At 50.9% G+C, this 14927-nt stretch overlaps 3 protein-coding genes across 3 annotated transcripts; all 3 read right to left on the bottom strand.

The window, feature by feature from the left end:
* On the bottom strand, positions 1-3301 carry EMWEY_00020410 (hypothetical protein; the record flags this gene model as incomplete). Its single annotated transcript, XM_013480386.1, has 1 exon — positions 1-3301. A coding segment is annotated over one exon (3301 nt), but the record flags the coding sequence as incomplete, so codon positions are not given.
* A 1798-nt stretch (positions 3302-5099) lies between these two features.
* EMWEY_00020400 (DnaJ domain-containing protein, putative) lies at positions 5100-8141 on the bottom strand (the record flags this gene model as incomplete). The annotated part of the gene is made up of 6 exons (XM_013480385.1): positions 5100-5195; positions 5319-5462; positions 5590-5698; positions 5911-6002; positions 6436-6570; positions 7206-8141. 6 exons carry the CDS (start codon positions 8139-8141, stop codon positions 5100-5102), a joined length of 1512 nt encoding a protein of 503 aa, XP_013335839.1.
* Positions 8142-11137: 2996 nt separating this feature from the next.
* Positions 11138-11868, bottom strand: EMWEY_00020390 (hypothetical protein, conserved; the record flags this gene model as incomplete). Its single annotated transcript, XM_013480384.1, has 2 exons — positions 11138-11630; positions 11828-11868. The coding sequence occupies 2 exons, from the start codon at positions 11866-11868 to the stop codon at positions 11138-11140; spliced, it is 534 nt and encodes a 177-aa protein (XP_013335838.1).
* Positions 11869-14927: the final 3059 nt, after the last annotated feature.

The following is a 14927-nucleotide window of genomic DNA, read 5'->3' as shown; positions in this document are numbered from 1 at the left end:
CCGCATCCACAGAACCACGGGGGGCCGACACCTCACCATCTTCCTTAGGAGGGGAAGCAAAGAATCCAAAAGGGTTCGGCGCAGAAGCAGGCTGCGCGGCTCCCGTATCCACAGAACCACGGGGGACCGACACATCACCATCTTCCTTAGGAGGGGAAGCAAAATATCCAAAAGGGTTCAGCGCAGAAGCAGGCTGGGGAGCCCCCGTATCCACAGGATCACGGGGGATCCACACATCACCATCTTCCTTAGGAGGGGAAGCAAAAGATCCAAAAGGGTTCAGCGCAGAAGCAGGCTGGGGGGCACCAGCATCCACAGAACCACGGGGGGCCGACACCTCACCATCTTCCTTAGGAGGGGAAGCAATGAATCCAAAAGGGTTCAGCTCAGAAGCAGGCTGCGCGGCTCCCGTATCCACAGAATCACTGGAGACCCACGCATCACCATCTTCCTTAGGAGGGGAAGCAAAAAATCCAAAAGGGTTCTGCCCAGAAGCAGGCTCGGGGGCACCCGCATCCACAGAACCACGGGGGGCCGACACCTCACCATCTTCCTTAGGAGGGGAAGCAAAGAATCCAAAAGGGTTCGGCGCAGAAGCAGGCTGCGCGGCTCCCGTATCCACAGAACCACGGGGGACCGACACATCACCATCTTCCTTAGGAGGGGAAGCAAAATATCCAAAAGGGTTCAGCGCAGAAGCAGGTTGGGGAGCCCCCGTATCCACAGGATCACGGGGGGCCCACTCATCACCCTCTTCTTTAGGATGAGGAGTCAACAGAGGAGGGTCCACCGTAGTAACAGGCTCGGGGGCCCCTGTATCCACAGAACCAAGGGGGAACGAGACAACACCCTCTTCCTTAAGGGGGGAAGCAAACGATTCAAAAGGGATATTCGTACTAAAAGGGTGGTTGGCCTCCGTATCCACAGAACCACGGGGGTCCCACATATCACCCTCGTCCAGAGCAAGAGGCTTAAACGGTCCAAAAGGGTCCTCCGTAAAAGCACCCTCAAAGGCCCCCACATGCACAGAATCACTGGGGACCCACACATCACCCTCTTCCTTAGAAGAAAAAGGAACCAATCCAAAAGCATCCACCGCAGAAGCAGGCTCGGGGGCCCCCGTATCCACAGAACCAAGGGGGACCCACGCATCACCCTCTTCTGGAGAAGGCGCAGGAGGAGCCAACCCAGCAAGGTCCACCGTAGAAGCAGGCTGGGGGAACCCTGTATCTTGGGGAAAACGTGCGACCCACTCATCTTTCGCTTGTTGTTGTTGAGGAGGAGCCAAATCAACAAGGGTCGCCGTAGGAACAGGCTGAGGCGGATTACGTGCGACCGACACATCATCTGCAGCAGCCGCGTTCGGTTGAGGGACCAACCCCACCCGGGGCCCTGGCTTCGGTGCAGGTCGCATCGGCTGCAGAGGAGGGCCCTGTACTCCAGGTGCAGAAGGTTCACTCTCCTGAGACAGTGTAGAGGAAGACTCCCTCGTGGAAAGGGGAGGCGGGCCCCCCAGCTCAGGAGGCCCCGTTTTGACAGGTGGTGAGACTTTGAAACGCGGCGGAGGGGGCCTCGGCGGAAGAACCTTGTGAGACCCCAGATGAGGTGCAGGAAGTCCCCCCTGAGGATTGGATGCTGGCTCCATCTCTGCAGAAGGGGGGTCCCCCGACTTTGATGCAGGAGGTTCTTTCCGGTAATGGCGTAGGGTCCCCTCCAGCTGCAAAGCAGGAAGTAGTTCTGCGGCGTTAGGTAAAGCCTGCTGCAACTTCTTTGCAGCCGAAGGGATGCGCTTCAAGATCGATTTAAGAGTCTTTTTCTCAGGGCGAGGTGGTGGTGCGGGCGCCACCTTAGGAAGTGACGGGGGCCCCACGTTAGGAAGTGACGGGAACCACTCTCTAGCAAGAGGCGCTGGCCCCTCCATTTGGGGTCTAGGAAGTCCTCCCTGGGGATGAGGTGCGGAGGGGAACTCCACCGTCTCAGGCTGAGGTGGGCCTCCCAGCTCAAGTTGAAGAAATCCTTCTTGGGGATTAGCTGAAGTTGGCACCCCCGCTTTCTTCGAAGAGAGGCGCTTCAGCAGCGATTTAACGATTTTTTTATCGGGACGCGGTAATGTTGGGGGCCCTAGTTTTGGATGCGAAGTGGGGTGCTCCACCACCGCTTCAATACTTTTCTGGGGACGAGGTGCGGATGGGGGCGCCAACTGTGAAGACGGAGGGGTCCCCCCCATCTCAGTTTCCACGGTAGGTGGGGGAGGAGGCACAAATCGGTCAAACCCAGAGGGGCCACCCAGACTGTGTGAAGAAAATCCTTCCTGTCGATGGAGCGGGAATGGGTGCCCCACCCTAGGAAGAGGAGCGGGGGGGGACAACCGAGAGGCAGGAGATTGCCACTGGTTAACAGCGCCCCCACCCCCAGCCACAGCAGCCAGGGTAGAGGGCCCCTTCTGAGTTGGAAGGAGTCCTCCTTGGAATTCAGAAGGAGCCATCATCGGCAGAGGTTGTGGGGCCCCTGTTTTGGACCTAGAGGCCCCTTCCTGCCAGCTTATGTTGGGGCTCAGCCGCGGTTCTGCGGGGGGTTCTTCCTGTGGGGTGGAAAGGCGACCCCTGCCTGCCGCCCATTCAGGGGTCCCTTTTTCCCCTTCTCCCTTTGATACCTCTTTGACAACGACAGACGGAACATCGGGGCCCTCGGTGCTATCTCCTTTGGGGTCTCTTCCCTCCGACGCTATAGGGAGCCCCTCCTGCGGCTGTTTGGAGGTTTCCGCGGGGGGGCCTGGGGCCTGCACGTTTGTCTGAAGATCTTTAGCCTCCGACGTTTCATCTCCTGAGTGGGGCTCACCGTCGTTAGACTCGCCATCAAGGCCCCCCATCTGTGCCTGAGGGGGATCTGACGGGGCCTCCACAGGGAGATGAGAGGGGAGATCCTGCTGCTGGGCCAGAGGGTCCTCTTGAGGGGGCCCAGGGGTTTGGGTTCCCTCGTACGGGGGTCCAACTGCTGCTGCTCCCGTTGCTGTCGAGGATTTGCCGCTGCTCTGACGACGGCTCGGGGGGTAAAATAGCAGCAGCAGCAACGCAAGGACGGGGACCGCCAGGGCCAAGTGGAAGTGCAGCGGAGCAGGAAAGATATTCCCCTGTGTGTCCCTTAGCCTCAGGTCAGTTGCAGCTCGAGGCTTGCTCACTACCTCTTTTGTCGCTTCAGGGATTTGGGGGGGGGCCCTACCATCAAGCTCCGCAGGGTATACACAGGGCAGCCCAGCAAGCAGCAGGGCTGCCCCCACGACCTTCAACATAGGGGAAACCATCGGTCAGTATCCCCAAGCAATCCCTGCGGCGCCTCCTCCTCCACCTGCTCCGCTGGGTGCTCACGAAGAGCCCCTGATTCTCCAGTCGATGCTGCGAGGTTCTTGTACTTTCGCCGAGCGAAAAAAATTGGTCAGGATCAAACTCAAATTTTATCTTATTCAATTGGATTTAATTCAAATTACATTGAGAGAAAAGCAAAAAACTAGGGAAAAGCAGAACAGGCATTGTTTATCCGTGTTCTAATCACCCGCGAGCGCCGTATTGCGTTGGGACTGCAGGACGTTCACTGGGGAGGTTCAGAGGAAAGTTTAGGGAGGAAGCACGAAATCGCTCCGGAATACGTTAGGAATAGTTGTTATTATAAACAAGTACTCCGTTATTTGGGGGAAGAACCCGTAACAACTTCAACTGGACACTGATGAGGGAGGAATCTGTCTCCGGTTGTAAATGCAGCTCCCCAGGTGCAATCTCCATCGCGCCTCCAATAAGCCCTTGCTCTCCTAATATCTAAACAGTGTATTTGACAATTTACTTTGAGAAAGTAATGCTTTATTCTACTTACTCCAGCAGGGTAGCCCAGCCTCAGGGTCATGGTAATGTTTTTCCCTCTTTTTTTTTTCGTTGCATTAGCAGTCTAAACGGATCTACCTGAAACCGATATTATTATGTACTTGTGCTGGAGTGCATGCTGGCTAGTGATATACAAACAAATGTTGGATAGTTGTCAATCGCGCCATTGAATGCGTTAAAATTTGGCTTTGGTAGGTATGCTTGTGATGTTACCTACCAGCAAGTGTGCTATTTGGAGTAACTGAAATCTTAGTCGTAGACAGCAAGGCAGCCTCTTCTTCGCTCCGCTTCACCCAGTCCTGGACGTCCGCAGTACCCCAATACTCGCCTAAAGGAATTGCAAGGAATTGGTAACCTCCAATGTTCGAAACTCGAACCAGGTACCAAAGACGTTTTTCCCGCGAGACACCAAAAGCAACTAGGACGGCCATCGTTGGTCGGTTGCGTCACGCATTTGCACTCGTTATTTTCCTGCAGCCACGAGTGGGAAGCAAAGGGCGAGGGTTCGTCTTGAAAGGCAGCACTCCTTTGCCACCGCTTAGTGTCATCATATGCTCTACAGCTACATCCTTCCCTTCCAACGCAGCCCTTCCCACCACTGCTCCTCCAAAGCACACTGAAGCCACCTCTTCCCTTTTCCCAATGAATATCGCACGCTTCATTAGCAACTGGCTAGATGAAAGCGCTCCACTGTGTGCGAACGGATCCGGGCTACGGCCACGGGGACTTAAGGCCCTCAACTTAGCAACAGGACAGACCCCCCCTAGAGTTGTTAACTTGTGCCGATGGCAGACTACGTAATAATTCTGGATACTCCACAGATTCTGACCCTCCTGCTTCAAAAATTGATATTTCCACCATTGCTCCTGTTGCTATCCGTGCGTGAATTGCCGCTGCCACTGCTACTAGATTTTACACGGAAACATCACACGATAAAGCAGGTCGTTAAAACACTATGAACTCAAGCAGCCAAGAGCCGTGCTCTAGCTTGGTGTACTAAGTCGTACATGTTTGCGGTCGGGCAAATAAAGTGGAATGAAAACGCTTATTCGTCATTCCTCACCATAGGCACACTGGCCTACTAGAACCATCGAGAAACTGCACAAGTAGATCTTGCTCGCTATAGCGTACAGCCTAGCCCCTAAAAATGCAAGCTGTCCTGTTGCTGCTGCAGCCCACCATGAATGAGTTCGTACTCTGCAGCTGCGTTACGTACTGTGGCTACTCTTATTTTGTCTCCTGGTTGTCTCCTCCATTTTCCACATCCTTTAGACGCTGCAGGAGCTCGCGGTCTTCAGCTGTAATTGACTCTGGCAGAGCGACCTGAACATGCGAATGCGGCGACACAATTGCGCAGCGCTTATTCGGATACCCTTCCGGCTACAAGAAGATTAGTCAACGCCTACACAGAAGACCCATTTTTTGCTGCAACGCCATGTCACTTACCCGTAGCGTGATGATATGGTCGCCCCTTTTTCCTAAAGAACTGTCACATATCTTTGCTCCTCTCCCTCTTATGAGCACCTTTTGGCCGGATCGCGACAGGGGAGGTACTTCTACCTCCGCCATGCCGTCTACTGTCTCCACGCTCTGTTCCATCCATTCATACATACACAAAAATAAGACAGACCTGAGCGGTGAAGACAAGTGGAGGCTGCACTTGTAAGAGAAACAGGTGGAAGCGGAAGGGGAATAGCTCCCTCATCCTTGGGCTCACGAGTTTGCAGCCACTGACGGCATCTCGTAAAGAAATCCTCTCCTCGCTAAGCACATCTGCGCCCTCCCTAGAAAAGCGGTTGTGCTTCTCCACGTTTACAAATATATATCTGACGAGGCCAACATCAGCACACAGGCCAAAAGCAAATACCTCTACCGCCTCTGTACCCGTACGATCCCGGCGGGTAGCTGAACCTGTGAAAGTAGCTGAGAGCGGTTGTATAGTAAAATTCGTTGGTGAAGATCCACATCCGCGGTAAACACAAAAGTGATGGGGGTCGTCGATGCAAGTATGCATTGTTATTCGCATATTGACACTTACAGATCACCGGGGCGCCCTCCATTTGTTCCTTTGCTTCCTTCGCCCTCAACGCGCAGCAGAGACCCGTCAGAGACTCCTGCGGGTATGTTGATCTGTCAATGTAAATCAAGGATATCCAAAAAATATTACAAATAAATAAAAAGTCTCATTAGTGATCCGCCGGCTCCTGTATTGCCTTGTGCCCGCGGCCATTAACGCCAGCACTATTGTTCAAAACTTCGAAGTAACACAGGCGGTTAAAGGGAAATCTCAGCAGCTGCAAATGCCGTGAATACGATAGGAGAAGCCAGCACGGCGGGAACCGGATCCTCTTTCACCCATAGAAGCAGGCACTTTCACTAGTAAAGAACGTTAACACCAGCAGCAACATAGACAGGTGCAGCATGTTCGATAGCACAGTGAGCAGCATTCTCTCCAGTAGCCATGGTATAACTGTGATTGACCCTAGTAGTAATCCCACCAGGAGAGCAGCACAATATTCTGCATCACCTATATACCACAAGAATCACCAGCAGCGCTTCCTACCTTAAGAGACACGTCTTTGGTCACCATTCCTTCACCTTCACATGATTCGCACGGAGGATTCCCTGACTCTCCAGTCCCACCGCATGCTGAGCAGCTGATGGATGTTGAGACGACGCCGAAAGAAGATCGTCTTGTCTGTACGCGGAACATAGACCCCGAAAACAGAACCAAGAAATTTAGCGTCGTGTAGGCAAGCATCAACACAGCGTGCAATCGGTGGCTGTCTGCCCCCAAGGCTGCAGGAAAATCTACGCTCATGCACACTCCCGTGCACAGCCAAGAAAAGTGAATAGATCAAAACAAACATAGATATACGGTAAATATACGATAAATATATTACAAATTGACAGAGTAGAAATGCAAGTACACGTGTTCAAGCCCATGAAGATCATGTGAGCAGGACCTAAGGCCTGAACAGGTTCTTTAAGAGAAAACGCATTGGCTTGATATTCATAGGCATGCACACCAGACGGCTGGCAAGTGTAAACAAACACCCAAGTAAGCATATGGAATTAACCATATCCGTACACAAGCCAGTGAACCAGGCGTGTGCACGAGTTATTGTGCTAATTTGGGCACACAGAGACGAAGTGCACACTCAAGGAAAACTTAGTATAATATGGGGATATTAGCCAACTCATACAGCCTGAAAGCCAGCCTGCAGTAGCCTGATCGTGTTGAGCTGCAGTGTCCTCAATGAATCAGGTTGCTGGTCCACCAGTAATTCACTATACACTTCATGAGCAGATCGTACATATGAATCAACTCACCTCTGTCTGCATCCCTCGGCCCTCACACACTTTACAGGCAGAGGCTTTCAATTTCCTGCTGTCGTCCCAGCTTGAGCAGGCATCACATGGTTCTTGACGCTGCACTATCACAGGAAGGGAGGATGCTCCCCTGAGTGCTGCATCTACGAATCCGAGAGTGACAGCGCTCTCCACGTCCACACCCCGCTGAGGCCGCGATGTGCGGCGGCGTCCTTTAACTGCAGCAAACGGGCTATTGTTCCCCAGGAAATGGGGTCCAAATATGGCGGAAAACAAGTTCGAAGGGCCTCCTGCTGTTTTTTCTACCTCCGGCTCCTCCTCTTGATCTACGGTTTCTGCTGCATCCTGGCGTTCTTTCTGTGAAGTGGAAGAAGGCAGCGCGGGTAGCAGCTGCTGCAGCAAGGCGTAGAGAGGCTCGGGCACATAACCCCCCTCATCATAAGCAGCGCGTTGTTCGGAGTTTTGCAAGGTTTCTGAGACTTCGTGCAGAAGGGATGCCACAAGGGGGTCCAACTGTGGTGTCCCCACTCCTGAGAACTGCTCGTGCTGCTGTTTCTGTAATTCGTCCACGCGCGCAGCAATAGCAGAGGACGGAGCATCACGCTGGATACCCAGCAATCGATAGAGATCAACCTCTGTCTGAAATTGCGATACCTGCTGAGGTCCCTGTTCGCTTTTTTTCGATCCCTTTCTGAACCTTTCAAAAAATGAGGGAAGTGAGTCGCGGGAGGTGCTGGACCCTCGCCCTCTACTTGCCGAATGATTGATTACACCTCGATAAACAAATAATGCGCATGCACGGGGCTCTCTATGTAAACCAGCGGCTGATAATGGGCCAGACAGGTACAAAATGAGGGGCAGCAGACTAAGAAACAAACGGAGGCACTGAGGCACAGGCCTCCTTGCGGGCCACGCGTCTTGTGCTGGAATATTCATTGTGGTGGCATGTCGGCGAAATAGCTGGAAAAGTCCAAACTTAGGGAATGGACTATAGCCCTACGAGTCCGAAACCTAGAAAGAGGCACATTGATTGCGGCCCCTCATTAGGTTTCGCATAGATGGGCCGGGCAGTAACACAGGAAATGGGGAAAAGTGTTCACAGCGTAGCGATCCAGATCCCTAGTTTTATGTCAAGGACATTCAAGCAGAGAATTTGGCTAGTGAGATACATAAGAGAGCTTGCCCGTTGTGTGGCAAGGGTCTTTTGGGGGGCTGACCGCGCCGTAGTGAATATTGTGAACAAGTTTGATTATTGGGTGGAAAATGGAGTTAAGAGACACCTTAAAAGCATTTACTTCGGCAATTCATTGCTTTCAGCTGTTTTCGAATCGAGAAGGTTGTATTCGCGCTGGATTTCTGCTCGGCCCCTGTTGCTGCCATCTTCCATGGAAGCTGGGATCGTTGGGTAGTAGATTTCCTGCCATGCATGCTACAATACATTTCGTTTCAACAAAGAAATTTAGTGCTTAAAAGTGAACTGCAACGCTTAAACTGCAACTGCTCTCCCACTGCGTGGCTTAATGCTGTGGGTGCATTTCCACCCTCATCACACTATCGAAGGAAGTTGTTTATACCTGCTTTTCAAAATGTTGGTTTCCCAGTAGTTCCTACAGAAACACTGTGTTTATTTTATTTTACACATTCGCTTTCTCCTATGTGCGGGTCGCATGCGTCACCCGGCTCGAGTCGCGTATGTCTTATTCTTATGGTCTTCCGGCCACCACTAGCATGTTCTGCCAGGACTTAGCTCGTCTGTATCTCCTTGTATGAAGACTTCTAATGAAGACTAAGTAAGTGTAACTATTATCCACAGTGTTAGCTCACGTAGCAGAAGATTCTGTGAAAGTCCTGTCGCACTAAGCTCGGGGCATTGATAACTCACGAACTTCGGAGGACATGCTTGTTGCAGCAGCGTGATATATTTCAAGGAGTACTTCTCCTGAAACAACTGACCACCCACTGAGTCTCCAGATGCCCTGGACACAGCACTGCAAGGGTATGGGGCTAGTGATGAGGGAGGATGGCCTGTCATGAGCTGCGGCGCTCTTTACTGCAAATAGTGCTGCGACTGAATCCCAAGTGGAAGCACGTTCAGACCTCATTTGCTGCGTTCCATTAGGACAGCGGAACTTTGTTTAGCACGTACTTGACAGTGAATTGCAGGCCTACGCGCAAGTCTAAGTTCACGCACAACCACACGACAGAGTAGGGCAGGCTGGTATGAATTGCAAGGCGCCTTGCTGCAGCTCCTGCTGCAAAGCTGCTACACATGCCCCATCCATCCTTTGGCGCATGCGCTAACACCTTAGTCAATTGTTAAACAGTTGATCTTACCTCATTATCCAACTTGCGAGACAAAATAGGCATGCGTACCAGCGCCTATTCCGTCAGACCGAAACTAGGCGGCCTCAAGTGCCATGAGTTGAAGATCCAGAGGAACCCAGCCACACACCTTTTTTATACATTTAGCTGTCCAGGCCTCTAATAAAAAAAACTATACTGTTCCTCCGAAGGTTGCCCAGGTTCAGCACTTGCGCACGACGTGAGAGCAAAAGGGGGAAAATGAATTTTGCAGAGGACAAGAGGCATTCCGAAGTGCACTGTGAATTCTAATACACCTTGCATGAAGTGCGCAACAGCCACATAAATTTACGAGGTTTCTATGCTAGCTCCAGAGCTGGGCGAACTGTTGCCCGCTCCAGCCACCCAACGAAACTTCAGAATAACTAGTGCTTTGCTGCACCAATGCAATAGTTACTACTGGCCGGAATTCAGGGAGTTGTGGAAGGCTCGGGTTAGGCTAGAGGCTGTATCAAACAATTCACCCAAAATTCCCGCCAAGTACTTCTGCATTGGGTGCTGTATGTGGATTGTGTTGAAAATTATCCGGTCTAATCGTTTTTAAGGATACGAGGGCACGTGCTAGGCCACGGCGCAACTTAGGCAAGGGGCCATCCTGGCCATCTTGGGCACAGCTTTCTGTCTCAGCGGAACGTCCAATTCCAGGTTCTTCACATGGACAAGGCGACACTTCCACTCATTAGGGAGGGAGGGGAGGGATCAATGGTATGCAAGAGTCCATAAATGCGATTGGAAACTGGTGGAATATGCCTTGAGATACTTGAGTGGCACACTCGCACCTACATCGGGGGTTGAAAATTGGTAGAAAACGGGATTCACCTCCTCCGGCCTCATTCTAGAGAAAGATGAGAATCACGACGTCCCCTGTATATTTCATCTTTTGATGAGAGTTGGTGGGCCCACCACCTGCTACGCTCCTCTTCGCCGCAACACAAAACACGCGGCGACATAGCATCTTTACACGTGACTATACTCAAACTGCTCGGTGCTTGTGCACGCCTACGGCAAGTCACATCTCAACTGCTCGACTTGCTGTAGCTGTTGAATGAGACTTCCCGTTGATAAGATTCGAACGAAAAGCTGAGAAGAAGCCGGAAAATACTTATGTTTAGACTACCAAGACGCTAGCTGCAGATAACGCCTACGGAAAGCGCCCCGCAACTGTGTGGTTACCTAGAAGGCATGTGAACGCCTTATGTGTCTGGCCCCTACTACAAGGGCTGCCTACTGCTTGGCCTATCCAAAAACGAGGGATAGCCAGCGTTGGTCACCAAATAAAATGCAGTGGAACGCAAGCATTGTAAGATGGAGAATTCCATCTCAAACAGCTACGCGGAAAACGCGGAGATGTCGGAATTATTCATTGCACTGTATCAATGGAGCAGTTTGGCGGGCGTTGCACCAAGCGGAAAGAACAGACAAGCACGAAAAGCAGTGTATTTTCCCACTTTGGTTGTTCGTCGTTTAGCTGCCACCATTTCCGGTAGGTGGCCTCACAGCGCGGCAGCCTTGTTACACGGGACCACAATATATCCGCCCAGCACATGATTCGTATGCTATTTTTCCGAACTTTATGGCTTTTCTTGTTCCGATTGCGATGGTGGGAGACTGAGTTTCATCGAGAGGGTAAGTTGCTCTGCTGCACAGGATAGCTCATCAAGTTCCTGCTCCGCTAAGCTTCTTTTCTTATGCGGCAACTCGGGTGTGCTTTGCATGGCCAGCTCTGGCGACGAAAGAGCAGACTGTGGGTTAGAAGAAACTAAACTAGGAGACGGCGCATCATTGTAAGAAGATGGATACAGCCGGGAACGATGGGGGCGCTCCTTTGCACGCGGCGAGCCGGCTGTGTCGACAGTGTAAGCTGGGGAGGAGGCGCGATTTTCTTGGAGGCCTACTGAAGTGGCCCCTTGTGGAACCTGCAAGAATTGGCTTGACGACGAAGCCTGGAGAGGTGCCTGCATAGGGCCCATGATGTCTGATTGTTGCTGCTGATTCGCTGTAAGAACCATCCTCATATTCAAAAGCTCCCTCATGTATTCCAGCTCTTCCCGCCATGTGTCAATCCTGTAGAGTGCGGAAGTAGAAAGTACACGCAACAACCATGCAAGCGCCAATCTGACACACTCTACCAAACACATAAGATAAGTACGACTGCCACAGGAAATGCAATATGGCGTAAGCCATGGATACACTCACCGGCAGCATCAGACTACATAGGCAGTGTAATGGCAGAAACGATAATACCTGCAGCGGAGCCTTACCGATACTGCAATCTGATGTTGCTAACGTTTGTTCTTCTCATGTCATTTCCTTTACAACCCGGAATCCAATAGGTGTCGCCGAGCCAATGCCGCTTAAATTCGTCCTCGAACCCGCTATGGGAAAAAGGGAAATTGTAGTGAAGCGCAGTAGGATGGGGACATCCAAGGAGAGGTACGAACAAGCACAGGGAAAGTAACAATGCATTGGCAATACACGCAAACCCGAGTGCAGCGTGAGAAACGATAAAACAAAGAGTAACGTAAGATAACAATAGGGAGAACCGCAGAGACGGCAAAGTACACTTAAAGCAAAAGCAGTTCACTCATCTATATAACAGCATAAGGGAGTGAGCGAAGCAAAACAGGTCACATGCTCCCCTCTCTAGGCACGTGCCTGTATATCTAGATTGGTCCACCAACTATTCCCTGTTGACTGGTGGAGCCCTAATCTAACGCTCCGCTAGTGTGAAGTGCTAGTAACTTCAGTGCTTCCTCCTCGAACATACCGCAGTGGAGCAAACAAGGGATAAAGAAAAAACGATCCACGCACTGATGCAGACTTGCCTTTGCAGTACAGAGTTCCGTGCTAGTTCGCATAGGTCAACAGGAGAAAGCTTCCACACGTGCTGCAAAAACAATCACTAGGGCAAAAAAGAATCGTTTCAGATACTGTAACGCGGTGCAGCAGGTGCAGTATTCAGCTCTTACGGCAATGAACACTGGACACCAGTGCAGCGCGAAGTACAAACGCTATTTGCATGCATAAACACGCGAATACCCAAGGATGGGCGCAAACGATGGGGTGCCATATCTTGCCGATTAGAAAAAGTGGGACTGCTGCACCTTCCAGAAGTATCGACTGAAGCGAAGTAGGTAGCAAATGCCATGCTTTCAACAGTCTTACTGCGTTCCACTGCATCAGCGCAATTCCACTGATCATCAACATAGTATGTGTACAAGCACAAGCAACCACATCGGATGCATCTATCCAATAATCGAAGCCGGGAAAAATTCGAGGAACGCTCACTGCTGCGATCGAATATTCTTCTAGGAGCGGTTCGTCAGTAAAATGGAACATTAACGGGTCATCCGTAGACAAAGACACATTTAGTCCTATCTTGAAGAAAGAATATAAGGGATTCTTCGCTGCAGCAAAAAACAGTCAATAGGGTCTAAAGGAACCGAAGATGGGTTCCTGGCTTCTCAGAATAAGTAGGAGTGGAACACAAGCACAGCCCAGTGTAGTCGTGATAGTGAGTACGGTTTGAGGTCGACAAGTTTCGAGACTGCAGTGAGGACTCTTCTGAAACCCATTAGAGAAAAACTCGGACCAAGAGAGAAGAGAGAAGGCGAGGAGAAGCAGACGACCAACCGAACTAAGGGGGAGGCTTAAGGATTACGAACTCACTTATATCCATAAAAAGGGCGTTGTTAGAGAGGGGAGACACTGCAATGCCGATTTGTTTGAGATAAAACATATATTCCAGTACTGGGGCCCCTTTTAGCAAAATTCCGTGGTTTATTCCATCAGCCAAGAGAAAGGCTGCTGCCAAGTGGCTTGTGCTCCCTGCCTCTCCGCAGTGTGGCCTAGGCGAAAAAGCAGACGAGAAACCACTATGCCGTAACAATAAACAAACGAAAAGCGTCCGTCATCGAGCAATTAACAAGAAACTAATAAATCTGGAGCGTTGAGTTGGGTCGGACTTCATGTAGATTTCGATTCTTTAGTTGCCTTCGCAATATCAATTAACATGCAGCTTGTCTGCACCTCTATGTGCGCCACACACATTGCATAAATAGTTTTGGAATAACTTCCAAACCTACTTCGTTGGCGTTTATGTTTAGTCGAGCAGGCAGCATTCGCACGGGCAAGGGTTTCCATCGAAAAACACAGTGGGTGTGCGTAGGTAAAGAATGGCGGAACTGACCTGAAGCTAAGAGGCCTCATATTTCTGGCCTCGAGAAACAAGTTTAGCGCACGGATATTCGCATACATGTAAAATATCCAGTAGGAATACGGTGGGTTGTTAGTGCTTGTCCAGTCGGAGGGTGCGGGTAGTTCGCCACCCTCCATGGTGTACTTAGAGACTCTCGATTCGTCGTCAACGGAGTCAAATCCTACCATCTTCAAGAACGGGTACACAAGTACACAAATAAGCAAACCAATGACTTCCGCACAAGGTGGCCAGATATAACGATTCAGATAGAAGACTCCTTTGAGGCAGTGTACATAATCTAGCACGAAAGCTCCTGCCATTGCAGGTGCAGTAGTACACACAGCATGGTTTGCACGCAACGGGACAACTATCCACAGATCTAGAGGTGGACAAAAGCATGGCACACACCCCACAGGCGTCTTCAAGTAAACAATCCGCACGGTGACATACATGTGGCATCAGCAGGCGGGACTCCAGACAAGCAAGCAAAAGTAGCAAACGGTTGACGAGTTAGAAGCCGCCCTACGGTTTGTAGGAAGAGGAATATCTTCCGATGCTCAGCGGGGTTCTTTACAGCTTCAAACAGTGGCTCAAAGACATTCCTAAGTAATGCGCCAAAGTTACTTATCTCCCCTCGCTTTCGGTAGACGTGGTAGAGTCTGCGAAAAGTTGGACGGAGCAGAAGGCACACGAAAATTGAAGGCAGACAGTGGCATCGAAGAAGAACAATAGGAACTAAAGGGAATAGAAAGGAGAAAGGTAGGGGCATATATGGAGACGAGAAATTGCAAAAGCCTAAAAACAGGCGTAAGCACAAACGACGCTCACAGCGAAAGAGAAGCACTGATACGAAATTTTCGAGAGAGAGAGAGAGAGAGAGAGAGACAGACAGACAGAGAGCGAGCAAAAACGACAGCAGAAATGAGGGCGGGAGATTTGACTGAAGCAATAAGCCTTCAGGCGTGGCACGGCCAAAACGCATTTAAACAGTTTCCGAAATTCCACCTACAGTAGAGGGTACTAATGTAAAAATGCTGCCTGCCAAGTCCCAACGAAATGCCACACCCCGAGAAAAGCCCGCAGGTCCATAAACGACTGTTTTGTGTACCTGGGAACCTGAATGATCCAGCGAACGCGGCGAGAATGAAGTTTATTGTCGACCA

Source organism: Eimeria maxima, genomic scaffold (genome assembly GCF_000499605.1).
Source record: "Eimeria maxima Weybridge genomic scaffold, Emw_scaff187, whole genome shotgun sequence".
Lineage (NCBI taxonomy): Eukaryota > Apicomplexa > Conoidasida > Eucoccidiorida > Eimeriidae > Eimeria > Eimeria maxima.
This window is presented reverse-complemented; position numbering and strand designations above follow the sequence as displayed.